This window comes from Hippocampus zosterae, chromosome 8 (assembly GCF_025434085.1).
Source record: "Hippocampus zosterae strain Florida chromosome 8, ASM2543408v3, whole genome shotgun sequence".
NCBI lineage: Eukaryota > Metazoa > Chordata > Actinopteri > Syngnathiformes > Syngnathidae > Hippocampus > Hippocampus zosterae.
In genome coordinates, this window is record NC_067458.1 from 10,904,682 (window position 1) to 10,925,940 (window position 21,259).

General features: G+C 40.1%; 2 protein-coding genes across 3 annotated transcripts in view; both read left to right on the forward strand.

The window, feature by feature from the left end:
* Positions 1 to 359: 359 nt before the first annotated feature.
* kif14 (kinesin family member 14) lies at positions 360 to 16,554 on the forward strand. 2 transcript variants are annotated; one of them, XM_052074437.1, is made up of 29 exons: positions 360 to 1,580; positions 1,900 to 2,154; positions 2,275 to 2,362; positions 2,915 to 3,013; positions 3,158 to 3,210; positions 3,293 to 3,323; positions 3,521 to 3,628; positions 3,763 to 3,879; positions 4,007 to 4,125; positions 4,504 to 4,676; positions 5,401 to 5,548; positions 5,880 to 5,943; positions 6,024 to 6,208; positions 6,900 to 7,002; positions 7,146 to 7,303; positions 7,681 to 7,828; positions 8,050 to 8,196; positions 8,485 to 8,617; positions 10,016 to 10,109; positions 10,184 to 10,316; positions 10,579 to 10,685; positions 11,462 to 11,562; positions 11,884 to 12,114; positions 12,459 to 12,646; positions 13,108 to 13,260; positions 14,107 to 14,229; positions 15,084 to 15,158; positions 15,560 to 15,713; positions 15,871 to 16,554. In XM_052074437.1, exons 1-29 carry the CDS (start codon positions 547 to 549, stop codon positions 16,230 to 16,232), a joined length of 4,884 nt encoding a protein of 1,627 aa, XP_051930397.1. In that variant the 5' UTR covers positions 360 to 546; the 3' UTR covers positions 16,233 to 16,554. The 2 variants fall into 2 exon arrangements, with proteins under 2 accessions (XP_051930397.1, XP_051930398.1); XM_052074438.1 differs by having other exon boundaries at positions 15,563 to 15,713.
* Positions 16,555 to 16,799: 245 nt separating this feature from the next.
* Positions 16,800 to 21,259, forward strand: part of LOC127606304 (adhesion G-protein coupled receptor D2) — an 81,828-nt gene continuing 77,368 nt past the window's right edge. Inside the window, exons 1-4 of the mRNA XM_052074527.1 lie at positions 16,800 to 17,099; positions 17,179 to 17,215; positions 17,458 to 17,482; positions 17,961 to 18,185. Coding sequence (XP_051930487.1) covers positions 17,180 to 17,215; positions 17,458 to 17,482; positions 17,961 to 18,185 — 286 coding nt within the window. The 5' untranslated portion in view covers positions 16,800 to 17,099; position 17,179. The remainder of the gene's footprint in view (positions 17,100 to 17,178; positions 17,216 to 17,457; positions 17,483 to 17,960; positions 18,186 to 21,259) is intronic.

A 21,259-nucleotide genomic window follows, 5' to 3' on the forward strand; every position in this document is an offset into this window, starting at 1 on the left:
CTGTGGTCTATCCATAATGTGTCCACCAATATTTCACCACAAATTGTTGGGAATGTGCATATTTAAAATGCACTTTTTTTGCCGGAATACATCAAGATACCGACTTGTACATACAGATTTAAAATAAAAAAAAAATAATAAAAAGCAGTCCGGACTTGAATTCACATTTTGTATAATGGTTGTCAGTAAAATGTAAGGAAGGAGCCGGATGGTTTTGTTTTCACAAGCAGTACGGTGCTTCCACCCAGTGTCGGCCTGAGGGGTCTACATTGCAAAAAAACGTGAAAATACGTAATTGGATGTATCCAACGAGCCAATCAGCTGCCGTTGGTGGCTTGGATTTGAAATTGAAGCGGGCGAATGCGGAAGCGGGGATCAACGCGCTGAACGGAGTAAACAAGTATGCAGTCTCTGTTTTGACGCGGACGACTTGATCTTGATTGAAATGTTATTCTATGACTTGTAAAGGTACATCACGACGTCTGGAAGCTTGCGTTTCTAAATTCAAACTACGGGGTTTCGTCTAGTTCTTAGCAGTCGTCAAAAATGTCGTTATTCAGCGTACAGACGAAAAAGCACACAGCTTACTACGACCATCTAATGTCAACGACTAGGATCCAAGGTAGAGATTGCTTAGCCGAGAGAAAGGCAGTCAAAAGTCTGCCCAAGTGTGATCCACCACCCGGGGAACCTGCGCGTGAGGACAGCGATAAAAGCGGCAGCCTTAACCGGACGTATGTCATCTCTGCGCTGTCAAGAAGCGGACAGACACCCTACCGCGGCCGGCTCACTCTTCAAAGGAGGTCACGGCGAAAGACTGGAGCTGATAGTGCTGAGGACACGGTGGTGGAGCGCAGCCAAAATAATGTCACACCAGCACCCGAGAAGAGAATGACCTTGCAACGCAGGCCTAGAACGCCCTACATGGATAAAAGTGCTACGTTGTCGCGTGTGGTCAGCAGTGTTGGCTCTCACGCAACGCCTCAAGTCCTTCAAGAATCCAATGGTAGGACCCCTACTTTATACCGCTCGGTTAGCTCAAGAGAAACTGCGAGTATAGGACGAGACGCCGCAAATCAAATGGAAACACAAGGGAAGCAGGCACCCAACAAGACGCCATCCTCCTCCTCCCAGTCACTATCCTCCACAGGCAGGCCATCAGATGAGCAAACCCAGACGTTCAAAACTCCGACTAAAAAGACACCGTTTGTCAAAATCGCCGCACGGAGAGACGTCTTCGAGAAATTGACCGTGAAAGAATCCCCGAAACCAGTCAAATTAGTAAGTTTAGACAGGTCCAAATACAGGGTGAGCAAACAAGCACAGGACAGCAAAACAATCCCAGTTGCTCGAAAAAGTAGGACAGGTGTGCTTAAAGGAACCCCGGCGTCACAGGTGAGGGCTACTGCTACAACCTCTTGCTTAAGGCCAGAAAATACCAGGACACCAACAATCACGTCTGCTACAGCACAGAGACAGTCCTTGCCCTGTCCCAGTGAGACCTCCAAGACACAAGACTCACTAAAGATGGAGAACAGTGCAGTGACTGTAGCAGTGCGTGTTCGCCCTTTTAATGCCAGGTTTGTGTTTGCATTATTGCATGAATTCTGTCAAAGCAAACTGCCTTTTAAAATCAACATTCATAGGGAATTCTTTTAATATTTATCTCATGGAACCTTTATGCTGATGTGCATCATGTCATTCTTCTGTGTTCTTCCTTACCCCATGCTCCATCATCTGTAATTGATCATAACACAATAAATTTGACAAAATCATCCTTTGCTAAATGGCAATCCAATAGCTACGAAAATCTACAACTCCTGATTTCAGAAGTTTGCAATGTCTTTACTTGAAACTGTCCTAGCAAGAAAACCACAATGTGTTTCTTGCCCATCCTAGGGAGAAGGCAGAAAATGCCTCACAGGTTATCTTCATGAATGGCCAGGAGACAGTTGTACAGCATCCAGACTCAAAACAGAGTTATTCCTTCACCTATGACTTCTCCCTGTGCTCTGTGGATTCGAGTGATCGCTCATTCGCCAGCCAGCAGATGGTGTACGAGGCTCTGGCAAAGCCTCTGCTGCTCTGCGCTTTTGATGGATTTAACACCTGCCTCTTTGCTTATGGCCAAACTGGCTCTGGAAAATCATATACGTGGGTATTTTTCCAGACTCAATTAATTTGCATTCATCTTTTCAGATTCCTTACTCTGTATGAATGTTGTGCTTGAAAGGTCTGCTGATCTGTGTTTTATTTTAAATGTTTGTTTGGCAGGATGATGGGCTTTGGAGAGGAGGCTGGAGTTATCCCTCGGTTTTGCCAGGAACTTTTTTTGAGGCTTTCTTCCATGGAAAATGAACAGGTACTTTATGTGCCAGCATATTTTTTACATTGATTCTCTGTAACAGATCTTGCAGTTACACACTGAATATATGTGTGATACATGATTCGCCAACCACTTCATTGGGTACACCTAAATTCACAAAGTTTAAATTTAAATTCATGTTGGTGGACAATTAAAGGTTTTTGCAAAAACGGAAGCAGATAGCAAGGTTAAGTTTGACAATGCCAGAGAAGTTAAAAAATTGTAATTATGTAGCGCCAACTCACAGCAGAAGATGTCTTGTGACACTTAAAACAGAGCAAGAGCACATTTGACAGAGAGAGATAACCGTCCACCAATTCATCCAGTCAGTCCATCAGGTTCCGATACAAAAAAATTAAAAAGGCTGTAAATCATCCCTCCCTATATGTTTAATGTTGTTTGTTATTATGGTTGTAGTTTTCAATGATTGACAACTTTGTCACACTGGGAGGTATTTCAAATTTGGTTTCCGTAATTTCTTGCGGTTAATTAAATGGCATTTGATGATCGGCAAAATATTAGATAACTTTGGTTGTGGATTCCCCTCAGGTCAAATGTCATGTCGAGATGAGCTACTTTGAAGTCTACAATGAGAAAATCCATGACCTCCTGGTGACCAGAGATGATCCAAACCAGATGAGGATGCCTGTAAGTATTGAGCATTTTACAAAATTACAGTATACTGTACCTTGATTTTTTTTTTCTGGCCTCTGTCAAACCACACCAGCATGGTTGTCGTCATTGGTGTTGCCTTTTTGGACTTGTACAATAAATTTGCATGTGTTATTTCAGCTGAGGGTGAGGGAGCATCCGATTCACGGACCCTATGTTGAAGAGCTATCTGCGTAAGAACACATTCATTCTTTTATTTTATGTATAGAATGTCCCATGCTGATTGCAGAATTACTCCCCTTTGTTTCTTCACAGGAATGTTGTGGGATCTTACAGTGACATTCAGGTAAGTTAAACCCTCTTGTGTTTTTGAATATACGTAAATTTAGAGTACATTAGCAGTCACCAAGATGTGAAATTTTTCTAATGTAAAATAAAATTGGGTGACTTGGCTTATTCAGAATTGTGCGGCACTGGTATCGCCAATCAGTACTTGGCTGCTCAGTTAGTGATGACGTTCTAACTGACTATCATTTTGTCCAGGGATGGTTTGAACTGGGAAACAAGCAGAGAGCCACAGCTGCCACTGGGATGAACGATAAAAGCTCCAGATCTCACTCCGTCTTTACCCTTGTTATGACTCAGACTAAGGTGAAGTACTGCATCCTCATAGTTTAAATGCATGTACAGTTCCTGAAAACAAATTTGTAATCATTTTCTGGCTCTATATATAATGCATTCCATTAAACATGAGTATTGATAGTGATACATGTGCTGATTCACAGACAGAGTCGGTGGAGGGAGAAGAACATGACCACAACATCACCAGTAAGATCAACCTGGTGGACTTGGCAGGCAGTGAACGGTCTAGCGCTGCACAGACAAGTGGAGATAGACTCCGGGTACATTCATGCTTGCAATATCAATATCAGGATTTGTTTTAGTAATTTTTAAATCACAAACGTAATTTGTATCTTTTCAACGAATCAGTGGTCATCTTAACAAAGAGCATTTTCTCCATCATTTTAGGAGGGTGCCAGCATAAACAAATCTCTGCTGACACTTGGAAAAGTCATCTGTGCACTGGCTGACCAAGCATTAACTAAGAAGAAGGTCTTTATACCCTACAGGGAGTCTGTTCTCACATGGTAAGAGAACCTCTTGTTTGTAATTATGTTTGATTCTATTACAAAAAAAAATAACGGCAGACTTTCTCATCATGTACATAAGTTATGAACACTCCTCATACTTAATGAATCCAGCATTGGCCCAGGCACTTACATTTGGAACACTTAAACTCAACCCAGTCAAGCACTTTTGAATCAACACCTCCATGTTTCATTACGTTTTTATTTCTTATTTCTGTGCTGCTAATTTTACTGTCAATTCAGTGTGCTTGTGCCTTTAATATATAAATAAAAGTGATGGTTACAAATAAATTGTGTACGTTTTGTGTGGAAGACATCAACACCATGTCAAGTTTAGTGGGAAGAGCTCCCCTTCACTCACCTTTAACTCTTGTTCAGGCTCCTGAAGGAGAGTCTCGGTGGCAACTCCAAGACGGCCATGATTGCCACGCTGAGTCCAGCAGGAAGCAACGTTGAGGAAAGCTTAAGCACTCTGCGCTACGCCCAACAGGCTCGCACGATCATAAATGTGGCCAAGGTCAATGAGGATACAAATGCAAAGCTCATCCGAGGTCAGATATACTCTTGATGCATTTTAGAACCGACTTGAATCAGTAGACCTCTGGGCCGCCGCGATTTGAGTCAATGGATTGTTATCAACATGTGGTTTGTGTGGATGACCAGTTGTGTGATCTGTGTTGCCTTTGCAACTCACACTTTGCTGCCCAGGGAGAACAATGTTTATCTTCTGATGTACTGTACTTTGTTTTGCTCCAGTATATTCTTTGTTTCTTTCTGACCTTCTGTCCTACATCCTGTAGGTTCTTCTCATTCCCTTTCTTCTTATGAGACTCTTTACTTTCCTGTTTATGCCTTGCTCTTGATCTCCCCTCTCTCCCCCATGCCCTCCTGTCTGCCCATCTATCCATCACCAGCTTATGCCCGACCCACTTCAATTAAGGGCCGGGCCCTGACCTTGCCTCCGGGCCATATTTATGCACCGTCAGCCGCACATGGCGGATAACTGTCATGCAAGTATTATTTTTCATTAGATCATCAGGCTCCCGTTTGACATTTTTAGCACGAAGGGGAGCTAATGCTGTGGATTTCGCTCACGTCCCCTGATGCAGGATGAAACTTAAAGTGGATGTGACTCTGAGGTTACAATTTGGGTCAATGCTAGGTCCATAATGTTCTTTTGACAAGCTCAACTTGATCTGGAGTTACCTGTTGAGTAACTTTCTGATATCAAAAAGACATCAACACATTTTCGTAACACTTTGGCTCGCTGCTCAGAGTTGAAGGCGGAGGTGGAGAAGCTGCGAGCCGCCCAAGCGAGCACCCGAGGTATTGAACCGGAGCGGGTTAGGCTCTTCCAACAGGAGATCACTGCTCTGAAGAACAAACTCTGCCAGCAAGAGCGAGAGATGGTCGAGGCCAACAGGTCAGAATTGTTGCAATAACCTCTATGATGATTCATTTTAAAATATTTTATTCACAGCAAAACAATATGTTTATAATTACAAAGTGTTATTTTGAGATGTCCATATATTTTGAAAAATATTGCTGAATGCCAAATGGATTGATTTTTTAAAAATGTGTTGCATGCAGTCAACAATTGAAAGAAGGATGTATTCCTCAGTAAAATGACACAGATTCACGTTTTGAACAAAGTGAACATTTTGGACATTTGATATACAGAAGAGAAATTATTTAACTTGAAGGGTTTATTTTTTTCTTTATTAAAAAAATATATATATATACCGTATATATAGGGAATGGAGAGAGAAACTTGAGCAAGCGGAAATACGCAAACGTGAAGAAACAAAAGAGTTGCAGGTATGTTGCCCTGAAAAAAAAAATCCACTAGTCTTAACTGAAATGCCATGCGATTTATCGTTTGCTCTACTTGTTTGCAGAAATCAGGTGTGACATTTAAAGTGGATAACCGTCTCCCCAATCTGGTTAACCTGAATGAGGACCCTCAGCTGTCTGAGATGCTTCTCTACATGATTAAAGAGGGTCGAACGACAGTTGGCAAACTCAAGTCTGACTGCACACATGACATCCAGCTTACCGGAGCCCTCATTGCTGACCAGCACTGGTGAGAACAAACGCAAATGGCCATCGGCCACAACATTACGTACACCTAGTTTGCAAAGGTCCTGTTAAGTATGAGAGTTCAATTTCATTCATTTGGGCACACCTCAAATCTAGACTAAAACCTTTTTGATGAGAACGTTTTTAGCTTCAACTGATTAAAAAGAAAACTGTTCTGTCTTTAGTTTTTATGAGAAGGCAGGGATAGGTCACTACACTCGTATACAGAAATATAAAATGCATCTGTTATAAGACGAAAACACTTTATTCATTTGGTTTATTTGAGAGGGACAAATGCAAAAACACAGTGTTGCACAGTAGTCTGATGTGTGCATCATAGTGCTTTTAGCAAATCCCTGGATGGGATTTTATAAACAGTTAAAATACAGGTTGATATGAAAAGACCGTGCCAGCAACATTTAGACAATGCAATAAAAGGAGTCAATCAAAACAAAAGCAAAGAGACACATGCAACTTCAAACATGAGGTCACTGCTGCTGGTGGCACATTCATGTTGTATTTCTTGTTAATACATGGTTGATTGTTTTTAAACAGGCATAAACCATACATTAACATAAATAGATAAAAATAAAGACAAGCAAAACGCAGTATTGAGCAATGTGGGGAAAAAGTCCATATACCACACCTTTATCTGAGTAATGGGTGTTTTTTTTGTTTGTTTTTTTTTGTTACAGTATTATAAACAACACTCACGGCACCGTCAGCATCACTCCCATGGAAAATGCCAAGACATTTGTGAATGGAAACTTAATATCAGAATCAACTGTTTTGCACCACGTAAGTACGCAAAATAGGGGGTGTTTCATTTGAAATTAAGTGTCTCATGGGCAAATTTTGAGCAAACCTAGATCATCTGAATTAAAACGGTTTCTCTATGTTTTTTGAATACTGTACATTTGTTTCATAATTTCTGTTTCCAGGGAGACAGGGTGATTCTAGGTGGAGACCATTACTTACGTTTCAACCATCCAGCAGAGGTGCAGAGTGGAAAGCGTGTATCATGTTGGACAGGTGCAAGCGATGGCTACAAAGACTTTGAGTTTGCCAAAAATGAGCTGCTTGCGGGTCAGAGAGCTCAGTACGTGAAAAAGGCACAAAACAACTGTACAGTGGACCCCTGCGCTGGACCACGGGCCGGCCTGTTCACTATTCCCTGCAAAAAGCAAAAATCTGCATGGAACTAATCCCCATCTTATATACCTTGAAGAACAAAAAAAACATATTTTAGCCCCAATGATTCTGAAAAAAATCTGGATAAAGAGCCAACACATTTTCCATGAGAAATGGGGGATGTCCCCCCAGAAAAAAAAACTAGAAAAAAACCCCTCAAATCGGCGAATCTGCAGGTGCCAAACCGGTCCACTGTACTGTATATATTTTTTGATCCCGCTGTTTCTCAACTGAATATCAGTGTTTAAGGGCAATTACCTTCAAAGTCATATTTTTGTCTCTCAGGCTGGAGGCAGAAATTGAAGAGGCTCAGGTGAAGGCCAAAAAAGAAATGATGCATGGAATCCAGATGGCCAAAGAGGTTGCCCAAAAAGAGCTGTCCGACCAGAAGGCCCTCTATGAGGACAGGATACGAGCAATGGAAAAAGTGCTGGTACTGGAAAATTTTGTCTGTAGCCGAAAGGAGGAAACATCATTTGCACTCTCTAATGTTGATTATTTGTTTTCTACTTGCAATAATTGTGATTTTACTGATTTTGAACCACCAACACTCACTCTTCATTTGGAACTGGTTCTTTAGACAGAGTTGAACGTACAATATGCTTGCTCTGCCTTTTCCGCTGGTCCTCCGTGTAGTCATTGTCATTCATTCAGAACGAGGAAAATGAGCGTAAGCGTCTCCAGGAGCTCGACCAGCAACGGGTAGCCAGCCAGATGGAAGAACTGAAAATGGCCAATATAGAGTTGGAGCAGGAGGTGGACTCCCAGAAGAAACGCCTTCGTCTACACATGGAGGCCCAGGTCAGGGTTTAGAAAAACACTTTCACTTAAAAGTGGAAAGCTGGCTTGGATTGTGCAGTGCAGGTTTTGCGCCACCAAAATGTTGAAATATACTCACACTAAGACCATTGTGGGCTCTGAAATAACAGTGACATGAGGAGTTACGTCTGAAGGTTAAAAACAGGCCTTTTGGACCAAATTTGTGTCATAAAAATAAACGAAATTTGTCTTGGACCTCTGTTAGGATCACAACTTAGATGGAATCGAGATACGATCGATTTAAATATTCATTACCGTTGTTTACTTAAGGTGATGGAGGAACACCATGTGTGTCAAGCGAAGATTGTTGAGGCATTGGAAGTCGAGAAGCGAAAGCTCAGCAAAGAGCTTGAAGAAATGCAAAGGAAGCGAGCTATGAGGTTAATCAACACTCCAAGAGATGGTGAGTCATTTTTGCAGATCAGTATTAATCGCCCAACCTCATGAGCCAGCTCAGTTTTGGATCGTAGTGGGAGTCAGCACAATATATAAACTGAGTCTGGCTACCTCGCTCGGCAGGCGCCATCTTGCAGCCCAGTCTGTGAGACGCATGCTGTGTGACAATACGCGCATGCAGCCTTGGCGCATTTTTTTCCTACGGCCACACTAATGAGAATTTCATCATAAAAATTGCTGTACACATGGACTGAAAAGCGATCACGCCACTGGTTTACTTATTTTTTTTTCATATTGATACTATTTTTTTATTATTATTATTTATTATATATTATTTTTTTCAGGAAGACTGAGAACACACTGTGATTTTTGATAGTATTCTTATGAGTGACCCCAAAACAAGTAAATCGCCAGTTCAACCACTTTACAAATACCGGTAATCCAAACTGAACTGCGCTTCTCTAGAAATGTACTGCTGTGAGAAGGTACCGACACAGTTGGGTGGGCCGGCCATAAATTTCAAAAATACCTTATCCACTCAAACCATTATTTTCAACCTTTCTCAAAATGACATTGAAGAAATCAATTCGAAGGGCTCGAGCGCGAGATGCTCGAGTCCTTCGAGCAACTTTGTCATCTCAAACCAAACGTTGAGCCTATAAGAATTACAACCCACCTTTTTATGAAATGGCGGAATTAATAGTCAGTTCCCTGATATGTGGACAAACAAAAAGACGAGCGGGTTATGTGGTGCCTGAGGGACAATTGAAAAAAAATATGATGTGGCTAAACTAACTTCTATGCCGTGTCTATTGATTATAATGGTTTTCTACTTCCATAATTGGTAATAAGGGAAAATAAAGTTACCTCCCAAATATAGGAGTTGACATTCCATTTCGAACCATCCTGGTGACACACTCACTACCCATACTAGCCGTCTTTTGGCATCCAGTTAAATCTGTGGAGAGTCATGTCTTTGCCACTTTGCGTGTAACATCCTACAGCCGTACTTGCGGCCGTTTTCACAGTATTTATTCAAAAAAGAATGAAATATTCACGCAAATTTATTGAATTCCACATTAGCGAACTAAGAGTCACAAGATGGTGTCTGGAAAATCATCTGACTGCTGACAGCCAATCCGCGTCCGTAACTGCGAGAAGCAGCAAGATCTTAATTTGACTGGACACTACTGGGAGTTATTGTTTTGCCCGAGAACCATTTTGTACATCTCCTGTCCAGAATCTAATGCAAACTAAACATGATAATACTAAATACACATTTTAAATTTTCATGACAACTGAAATGATGATTATTCTCAAATTCAGTTTGACTCTTTTGTATATGCTTACTGTATATGCAATCCAATAGACCTTTTTTGTTTTTTGCGTCATGTCTTTATTGCAGCGTCTCCACGCTGGGATGCAATGAGACTCTCCTTGATGGTTGAAGAAGCCAATAAGATCAGCGCTAACTTGAAGAAAAACACCATCTTCAGCAGGTATACAAGATCACACAACAGTAGACCACAAAAATCCAAGAATTTATTTCTTTTTGGTCTTACTGTGCTTGTAGACATGAGAGCTCCGACAATGGCCGAGGGAATGTGTTGCAAGTGCGGGTCCAAAACACAAAGCTGGGAATTTCTACTTTCTGGAGCCTGGATAAGTTTCAAAACAACATGGCTGTCATGAGAGAAATGGAACAGGTTACTTTCACTGTTGAATGATAATGTATCTAAATTCTAACAATAATTTAAATTTTTTCTGATTTTAAAGTTCCAATCCAATTGTGCCTTAAAACCACTTAATTGCGGCATGACTTTTTAACATTTGGCATTCAGTGTGATATTGCCCAGTGTTTCAAAAGCAGTTTGATCACATGTTAATAATATTTTCAGTCCATATGTTTGCAAGTTTCCTTGGCTGGGTGCCTCGACAGTAATGATTAATTATTTTTCCTCTCTGTAGGGAGATCCAGCTTCGAAAAATGACGATGTGTTCTATGCCCCTGATGATGAGTGGGAACAAGATATACCATCTTCCTCTGCTTCGTCTTCCACCTTCTCACGTCGAAGGTAGTATTCAACTTTCGCTTTTCATCAATCAAGTACTGTAGTTATTTTAGCTGCTCCTTCATTTGATGTGTGTGTGTTTACCTGTGGCCTGCCTCCAACAAATTACTACCGCTACTCGCTTATTTATTTATTTATTTATTTAAAATTTGATCCCAAACACGTTTCCCTGATTGGAACAGTGAGGTCAATTCCTTACTTTTTGCTACCCCAAAAAACAAAAAAAACATTGGGTTCCTTGAACGTAAAAGATGAAACCTTTTTGTTTGATCCGACCCGTCAACACCTAACAAAAGTATTGTAACATGTGCCTGACAGCTTTTTGTTGCCGTGGTGTGTCCAATTACTGGTATATGCATGATTCAAGCAATAAATAGTACTAGGTTTCAGAGTTGAGTTTTTCCTCTTGCTACTGTAATGCTGTACAAATAACTGTTTTCATGAGGTCAGAAGTTTTGGAACTGGAGGCAGCATGAAGTTTGGCGGATGTGGCTGGCTCCAAATTTTATATCCAGGGGAAAAAAAACTTGACTATCATGAAAAGCAGGGAGCTCTCTGTTGGTGGAAAAACAAGCAATTGTGAAATTCAGAGAATATATATCAGAGCCAATGGACAAAAATTGTCAATTGCACAGAAAACAACATGAAAATTCCTGAAGAAAACAAGTACGCTAGTAGTTTCTGTGTCACAGATGTTGAATGCCAATGGTAGGTCAAGGAAAACGACAGCTCTAACGCTCATAATTATATTACATTTGGCTATATTACTTTTGTTTTAGGAGCAGGAGTTTATTAAAGGGCAAGAGAATCTCAGGGCGTCTTTATGAGATCCGTGTTCATCCCATTCAGAGTCTTCTTAAGGGCTCTTCCCACTCTGATGGTAAGTCTAATGATTCAAAATGACTTTTTTTTCTCTCTCTGTTTTCACAATTTAAATGCATAAGACACACCAGTCAGTTCCCTAGGAATATAGTCTGAGAATCATGAAAATGTTCTTTCTCAAACTCAAATGCTGCTTCTGCTTTTTTTAAATTGGTAACTTGCAATCCAGGGGTGTTGCCTTTTTCAAATTAAAAAGGGAGTCCTAAAGGATTATGTGACAAATAACGTGTTTTAATATGACGTGCTGTTGTTTAAGAAAAAAAAAAGATCTGGTGCAGTCATCTTTTCATACCCCAAGTGATCATGATGTCTGTCCCAGGATTAATGGGCGTTGCCACACCACCCTCCACACGTTCCAGTTCCACAGAATCTTCAGTGCCCGGTATCTGCAAGGAGCTGGTGGGCCAATCAGTAGCCCGTCTACGTGGCTTTGGAGGCACTAAAGAGAGCTTGGCTGATAGGTTGGTCTCAGATCTGCACTGGGTATACACAGCTATCCAGACCATATCTGAACTGTATGACAGTTTAGATGATGACAGCCAAGAGAATGGTGAGTCAACCATGTCGCTTCACATTAAACATCCGTTTTCTCTCATCAGAGCTCAAAACAGTATTCCATCCATTTGAGTGACATTTTGACAACATCCAAGTCCACATAGAACCGATTTCCAGGTGCTAAATGAATCCTGTGTCCTAAAATCCATCATGCCCGATAATTATCTTGAAGAAAGCCATTTACTGAAAAGACAAATCAACAAACACGGGGTTGTCTACTGATGGTGAAGTAATATAATGTGAAAAGTAACCAACTCCACTGAAAAGGAAGGGAATGTCAGGTTAAGACAATTGACTGACATGTTTAATCTTTTCTTATCCCCCCCCCTCCCCCCTCAGTGTTTGTGTGTAACTTGTCGGCTCAGACTCAGCTGATCAGGGCCACCGCAGCTACAGAGAGTGCAGTGTTTGTCATCATGCAGTGGTTGCCCAGTGTGAAAGCCTCCTCCGGGACACTCTACACTCTTGCTGAGGAACTCAAGAGCCAAGTCAAGAAGATGGGAGGATTTCTGCAGCTGCTCATTCAGGTGAAGATACATGAATTCACTCGTCCATCTCGTACTTGTCCAAGCCATTAAACACTATCTCAATTAATTGAGTGAGAAAAATCTTAGCTGTCAAATAATTTTGATTTTGGTGTAGGGTGGTTAATAAAAATTCAAAGCATTGATTGATGGAACTTGGCTCTGAGCTGTTTGAGCTGTGTCTATGGAAATGACTAAGCAGAGGGAATTGTCAACCTTGAGCCTCAAACAGAACATGAATATATGGAAAATGAATCTAAATTCCTTATGAACCTCAGTACCGAAACACAAATTTCTTCAGTCCAAATTTCTCATCCAAGTTTTCATTTATTTACAGAGCCCTGCAGAATATTCAACCCATTTGTTCACTTGCTTGCATCGATTCACTGCGAAATCAATTCAAAGTCCACCTGTTATTTTGTGCTTGCTCGATGTTTTCTGAAAATGAAAATCTCCCTGTTTAGGGTTGCGAATCTGAGATCTCATCAATGGTGGGTGAAGCACGAAAGAAGAGCGGTCGGTGCCTGGGTGCAGCATTGCTTGCACTCAGCCACCTGGCGGTGTTTTCAGGCATGCCACTTAGTGATGTGGAGCTGGGTATCCAGGCCACAGGCAAGGTAACGTCACCATTAATACCGCAGTAGCATCAGCCTCCGTCTGGCTCTGGGATTTGCCGTAATTAAGCTGAGATACAACAATACCTAGGAATAGAACATTACTTGTATAGAGTGCCGAGATTAAAAAAACAAAACAAAAAAAGTTATTGAAGTTTGTGATGTCATTCAATTATAATGCCATGCAGCTAATTGAAGTTGCAGTATGTATACTAACTAAATAACTAGGATTTTAAGTGGTAGTACACATGCATGTGCCTCCTATTTTTTTTAGGGCGCAGGGTTGTTGCTTTTGTTCATTCGTCCCTTTTGATCTAAGCATTTGGAACTTATTTGTTTCCTTACATAGGCTGTGTAAATCAAATATCGTGTGTAGCTTCAGAAAAAAATAACAAATAAAAGAAAAGTAACATTTTCTTACTTGTCAAAGTTAGGTTTGTAAAGAGATCAGAAAATGTGATTCCTCTTTCACTGTATGTATATTTATTTTATTAGCCAAGGAGATTTATTGCTGATGCCCCCCTGCCCCCCAAAAAACAAAAACAATAATAATCAAGATCCACAAATCTTTGAGGGTGTTAGACATCTTTAAGTTTCGTCTGTCTTTCAGTATTATCCTGTTTTTAAAATGGCAAATTTTAAATCGAAAAACATTTCACTTCTTTTATGAGAAGATAAGACATTGTCTTCATGGTGAAATACTGTAGACATCTGCGGTGCTGATCTAAATTTTGATTATTTTTGTGCGTTGGTTTGTGGGAGGCTTTTCAGACACCCATTTTATTACCATATTCATTTACGGGAATATTGTACATCTAGATATCATTGAAGCGTTCACATATTTTTCAGGCTTCATTCGTAGCGTATCTGCTGGAAGGAACAAATAAAGGTATCGACTCCGTTTTAGAAGACAGCCTCATCACCACCAAAGAAATGATGAGAGAGGCTCAGCTTGCTTATCCAAGGAACCCAGTAAGCTCAAGAACATTTTTGGTCTCGTTCGCCTATCTCTTTTGTGTCTCAGAATTGTATATTTATAACTGTCAATTCCCAAGAATAACACACACTCAAATAATCAATGCTCATAAACTCAAGTATTATTCTCATAGTATTCCCCCCCCCCCCCCCAAAGAAAGCTTCCCTAAAGTACAGGAAACCGGAAACACCTACCTTGTTCTTCTGTGCATGTGCCGATGACACCCATATTTCTGTTTACGGATGCAGTTACTTAGTGTTATGAATGTGTAAATAATCATTATCATTACGCGCGTGTGCAATGTATAATTACAAATTAACGGATGAGCATTTCTGCTGTCTAAATAACCTAAGACGCTAAGTTTGATGCCGTGTTTCGTCAAACGGATTCGGTGGCAACAGATATCACATGATAACAGCTATAGAATGGCCCTGCTAGTGTTGCTCTTTGATTCACAGTGTGTAGCGAAAATTGTTTTAACTTCTACTTCAAGAAACGGTGCAATATGAAAAAGGAAGTAACCCTGAAATCCGGGATGCCAAAAACACACGTGGAACATAATGACTGGCCCTTAGTTCCATGGGTTAATTACTATAATTTTTGTCAAAATCACCACATTGTTAAATATAAATTTGTAATATTAATCATTAAATATATTTGAATGAAAAAACGTTTTTTTTCTTTTAACCTATGAATTATACTCCTCAATTTTGATTTACTTTGCAAAAACAAAAAAACATGTTCTTGGGAAATGATGGTTGTTGTGATTTAATTTGGTCCTTTTTATTGTACCGTAATCCATTTACCAGTGAAATCCAGGTTAACATCTGTCATTCATTTTTATTTATAGGTCCTGCAGTGCCTCAAGTCCAAGATGCTCGATTTAGCACGCTCCCTGCAGAACTACATCCATTGTCGCATTACGGTGAGTTTGACAACTGTGCATTGACATTTATTCCTTCAATTTAGAAACACTTAGTGTTTTCTGGCCTAAATGACACACCCTGTTGCAGCCCATAGTAGATCGGGGATCGGCACCGCGCCGGGTTTAAATTGTGCAAATCCAAATTAGTCGAGAAAAAAATTCACAACTTCTAAAACCAGCCAAAAAAACCCAACTTTCATCTAATTTGAACAACAGTTTCTGTGAATGCTGTGTGAGAAGTGGTCACATTGTCAAGTTCAATCAACCTCTCAGCCATTTGCTTGGAAATTGAATTCAATGTTCTCTCTTTGGAAGTGTAAGTCTTTTGAGTGGATTCCCGCACTCACTGTTTTATGAAATGTATCTTTATTGTGCGTGATGTCTATATTTATGGTGTGAAGCAGGAGCGTGAAAATGACAAGCAAAATGAAGACGAAAGAGACGAAGAGGCTTCAGTTTCTAAATTGCAGACTTTGAAGGCTTCAGCAGCCACATTCTTCAAGTTAAACCAAGCCATCAATGAGCTGCACTGCTCTTTGTCTAACACCCTGAAAGGTGAGATTTCTGATGCATGCCAGCTGCCACCTGTGCATATTAAAAAAAAAAACCCTCAAACGTTTTTTTACTTGGAATCAATGGCTGATTCTATTATACAAGGATGACGATTGTGGGATAGACTTTCCCGTATTAACTGCTTGCAATCATTCCCCAGGTAAAGATCGACACTCTGCGTTCAGCAGCTGTAGAGAGCTTGTCACTTCTTCCGCCAAGACTGTTGATGAGATTATCAGTGGTCTCTCCAAGGGACCTGTTGGGCTTTCTCTGCATTCTCCCTCTGGCCACACTCTGATGGCTGCACAAGATGAGCTGCACTGTGCCCTGCAGTCTCTGACTTTACCCTGGGATCAGCCGGAAGCTATCGAGAACAGGAACACCGTCACGTCAGAAGAAAGCAAAGATGATCCGAGGGAATATGGCACCTCTCGTTCTGCAGACAGAAGTCAGGCCGTTAATAAGCTTGTGCATTCCCTCCCTGCGGGTGTTGTGGGCAATGGTAGCCCACGTTGGGTGTAATTGCTTGTGAGAAAGGAAATTAAGACTGTTGCTATCTACAATAATACAGTATGAATACGCAGCTTTATTTTTTAATGGCTCAGTCTAAGACACTTAGCAACAGAGGCAGCTGCCATTGTTTGTGTTGCTCCAGCATAAAATGTATTTGCACTCACAAAATGTTCTTTCATTGTTTTAAAATGTGTTTTTTGTTATTTTTTAAACATTCATGGATTTGTAACATTTTGGATCTAAACTAAAAATAACGACTGATATGTAGCTGTTATGTCAGCGCCATTCGTGAAACTTTGGTTGAGACTTGACAATAAACTCATTAAAATGAGGGAGTTGCATCCTTCCTTGCAACGCTTCTGCGTTCTGAAACCACATTTAAAGTAAACATGTGGTCTAAGTTATTAAGTCTACTTGGTATGCAATCGGTTTCAAAAATCAGATCAAACTTCTGCGTTGAATATTTTGCCAGCTGTTTATTCCGAAATGTTATCGCAAGTTTGTATTTCGGCTCTTTGTAGCACGTGATTTCAAACATTACATCCGAGGTAGCGCCAAGAATGAAACATCCAAATGATGAATGCTCTGTGAATGACGTCATCGAGCAAACCTCAAACCGCTCCTTGTCGAAGAGACGCTCGAGGACCTCAGAGGCTCGATGAAGCCAACTTTGGGGCGATATCCTCTGCTTGTTACACCCACTGCTCTTTAGAGATCCCGCCGCTTTCTCATTCAACTAAAAAAAGCTTCTTTCGGTTTAGTTCAATGCTGCAGTGTTTGAGAAAAAGAAGTACTTTGTCTTCTATTGGGTAAACCTGACGCTAAAGTGGAGAGTTAAGATGAGTCGTGCTAAAAGTTTCCAGGACAATCACTGAGGTAAGACGCTACGTTTATTTTATTTATAAAGACAATGGCGTTATAATTCTAAAAAAAATGCCGATTTTTTAATTTTCAGAATGCACTGGTTAATGTCTCCTAATATAAGACTGATTGTAAGTATTTTTTTCAGAATATTTTGACAATTATAGTATGTAGTGCTTATATTGGATGAATGTTTACTCTAAAGATACTGTCACTGGTTGCAGCTTGAAAAAAAAAGATTGGTTATTGGTTCCGTACTTATCAATGCAAATCATCCGTCAATTTGAAGTATAAAGCTCGATATATGCAAGCACCTATTTGTTTATTTATTTGATGAATGTAAGTTAACTGAACAAACTGCCATTTTCCTCAGGTGTGTTATCATATCTTTATATCAGGTGAGTTTTTTAAAAATTCCTATTTGATTTTAGTATTCATTTTGATGCTATAGTTCCGCTACTAATTATGCGCATCGCTTATAATCCATAACGAAAATGTGTTCCTATGTTCATGATCACAGTGTTTTTGTTTTGTTTTTTCTGTGCGTGTGTTTCAAATGCTTTTGGTTAAAATGTCACTCTGTTAGTTTTGTCTTGTAATGCAAGGAATATGTCAAACATCAATTTCTCTTCCTAACATTCTAAGATCTCAGTTCAATTTAAAATTTCAATTCAAGTTTATTAATATAGCGCCAAAACACAAAGTTTGTCTCACAGGGCACACTACACAGCTCAATTTCATCAGTTGCAAAAAAAAAAGTGAAAAAAAATATTTTGTGAAATACAGTGTTTAGTCTTATCTGAGATATTACTATCAATCATGAGCAATTATTAGTGTTTTTCCATCCCCACTAATGACAGTTTTCTTTTTTAACAGCTCTTATATTGGAAACCAAAGGACTTACATATGAGGAGACCTTCTATGAATACATCCCTGATGAGTTGCAATGGGACAGTGCAGACAAACTGTGTTACCAGCGCTCTGGAGCCTTAGTGAACATTTCCAGTCCAGTTGAGGAGCAACAGATAAAGAACTATTTAAATTCCATGAACATCTCGAAAGCTGTGTGGATTGCCAAGAAATTCACAACTCATCTAAAAAGTAGGTTTATTATTCATTCCTGAGCTGTCTTTATGTGTTAGATCACAACACAAAACACCTTACTGTGCAGTACATCACACTTTTTTATTTATTTTTGACACTTTGAAACACTTAATCCTAAAGAGCGCATTTGCAAATAGATGTTGTATGAAAGTCAAGTCAAGTCAACAGTATTTATAGAGCACTTTCAAACAGCCATCGCTGCATACAAAGTGCTGTACATGGAGCGATTTAACATACACAATGAACAGTAAGACGAATCCGTAATAAAGACGGTAGAGAAGGTAAAGAAGAATTACACGTGTGAAAAATAAGAACGTTAAAAAATGGTCTGTAAAGTGCATTTCCCATGCAAGCCACCTTCTTTTTTTACCTTCATCAGTCGAGACTGACTGCCAGTAATATTGTCGCTACAGTTTTTTTATGATGGTAGCAGTAGGATACTGGAATTGATTATCTCTGTTTTTCTGATTTCTTACGCGGAAGGGTTTTGAAATCGTGCTATAATATATTGTGTTCGACTCGAAGGGTTGCACTGTATTCTAGTTGCACTTAAGTTTGCGCTAGCTTTTAAAATATTTGTTTTTAACGTGGTAGAGGGTTATGCAGGGCTGTTTTGTGTCTCAGTGGGATGGAGAAAAAAAGTGAGTTTGAAACATTGACTCTGGAGTTCAGCTGGCGCTCAGACCGGAAGAAAAGTCCATCCTCTTCACAAGTTTTCTTCCATGGGTGCATTGTTTCTGTGTGCCAATTTAAGTTTTGATTAACTGCTTTACAATTTCCACCATTGTTTCTTATTCCACCCAGTAATATATTAATGAGTTGCAGCTCTGTGTAAATCTGATCCAAGGAAAGCCTGTGCAGCTGGCTCTGCTAGTTCATGGTATTCACGGTGCTTACCAAGAAAATGTTCAACCCTGACGACTCCTGGCACTGGATTCGCGTTTCTTGGAATCAAAATGGTGGACGCTGGACACTATTAGCTGATGGTCATATTATCTACTGTTGCTTGAACATTTCTGACAGTATTAGGCCAGATGGACTTTTTATTATCGGTCAGGAGCAGGACACCTTTGGGGGTTCATTTGAAGGATGACTCATTCTCAGGAAGCATCGCTGAGATTCACATATGGAATCGGGTACTGAAAAGAAGTGAAACTTTTTATGGAAAAGTTGTGTCCACCAAATACATCTGGGCTGATTTTCAAGTGGGGATGGGCATCTGCGGAAATAGAGTCCTCCCTTACAAAGCTGTGGAGCAACAGTCCATGTAACGGTAAATTGGCCGGCTTTCATCATTGTCAGAATAGAAAAAAATAATGAAGGGCTACAACATTCAATTAAAGAAGAGCTCATCAAGAACAGACACGAAACAACCGCATGCATATGGTTTGGCACTGCATCTTAGCAGTATTGGTATTAGGGTTGGGTATGGTTGCTGTGCAGGAAAAATCACGTAGAGAGACTTTGTTGGCCTGCACACATCCTGACTTTCACATGGGCCAAAAATCTGAGATGCATTTCTGAGGAAAATCCACCCATTTGGTAATGCAAGCAAGATGAGATAAATATTGGGGGACGGACACACACACACACATACACACACACACACACACACACACACACACACACACACACACACACACAACAAAATCTCAATCTAAAAATTGAAAAACAAAATGCAATCCCCCCACCCCAACAACTCCCCCTTCACACAGAGAGCAAATGCAGTCATAGCAGTAGACAGAGCTCAAGCACAATAGCTAATGGACCTCAAACGAACAAAAGCGCTGAAAAAAAAAATACAAATGCATAAAAGAATGTGGAAAATGACATGTAAACATAAGAAAGAGAAGCATATGTTGAAACTTTCAAAACTTAATTAGCGTTAAGGCAATGTCTAATAAGCAGTTTGACTGCTTGGTGTGTACATTTTGTAATCTAAGGAAATCAGATCAAAATAGTTTTGTACACAGTTGCTCCAAAGTGCTGCCAAATCATGTTTCGTTGCCAGTTGTGAAGTAATGAAAAAAAGCGATTGAATTGTAATGCAGTCATAGTATTTAGTGCTGCAGATTGTACACGTCTTATACTGTAAGAGAATGCAATTGAATAAGCAAGTTTTCTTAAACTACTTGCAGTATTAACAAAGCAAAACATTTGAAAGGAGAGTTTTCCTCGCTTTTGGCAACTTCAATATGTTCGTAAAAGCACACATGCTCATTGTTAATGTTTAATGGGTTTGTGGTCTGACGGAATCTCTCTTTCGCCTGTTTCCCCTGCTCTCCCCAAATGAAGCTCTTTACAGTTCTTGTAAATGTTTTCTGACTCACGTCACATGTAATCCACCCATAGAAACAAACTCTGTCCCATTCTGACTTCATAGTCCCATAAGAGTATTGAGAGTCCAAAATTCTCCTCCTACTAGGATGAATGTGCAGCAAAAACATTACATTTATAATCATTGAACAACTCGCTGCTCAGGAACAAACTGTTTCGGCAATGTTTGCAATCTCATTATTACCCCCCCCCCCCAGCCCCCACAGTTACCAGAGCGCAGGTATAACTAAAACCGCGTGTTTCCTTTAACTTAAAACTTTAAGGAAGTATGCGCACCCTCGTCTTTACAAAACAAATAGATGAATACTCCTCAAAATCTATTGATGAATAAGTCATGGGTTGTATGTGTCCAAAGCAAAATTCCATACAATTATGAATTCCACGAATTTGATTTGGAAGAAACTGTGGGGCCTGAGCTCCACCCTATTGAAAAGCTTTTGGAGAAGCGAGAACCGGGAGGCCCTCTTGTAGGTTCATCATCATCACCATAGATGTAACGAATGTTTTCTTCTGGATGAATGGACATGTGTATTTTCCCAGTCACATTCCAAACCCTTGTAAAATCTCTACCAAGATGACACGAAGCTTGTGAGAAGAGACCAACATTTTCTCTTTCATCTGAAATTCTCCTATGCAACACCGATTAGCACAGTCACTGTCAACGCATGTCTGCTTTATTCAGCAATGCTTATTTGCAACTTCTGAATTAAATGTGGCGGCCTGGGAATCCAGTG

Excerpts from the sequence above, each read along its gene's own strand:
- kif14 (XM_052074437.1), top strand. The coding sequence starts at position 547 with ATGTCGTTATTCAGCGTACAGACGAAAAAGCACACAGCTTACTACGAC. Across the intron at positions 4,126-4,503 it reads AGGGAGTCTGTTCTCACATG|GCTCCTGAAGGAGAGTCTCG; the intron begins GTAAGAGAACCT and ends ACTCTTGTTCAG. Across the intron at positions 4,677-5,400 it reads AAATGCAAAGCTCATCCGAG|AGTTGAAGGCGGAGGTGGAG; the intron begins GTCAGATATACT and ends CTCGCTGCTCAG.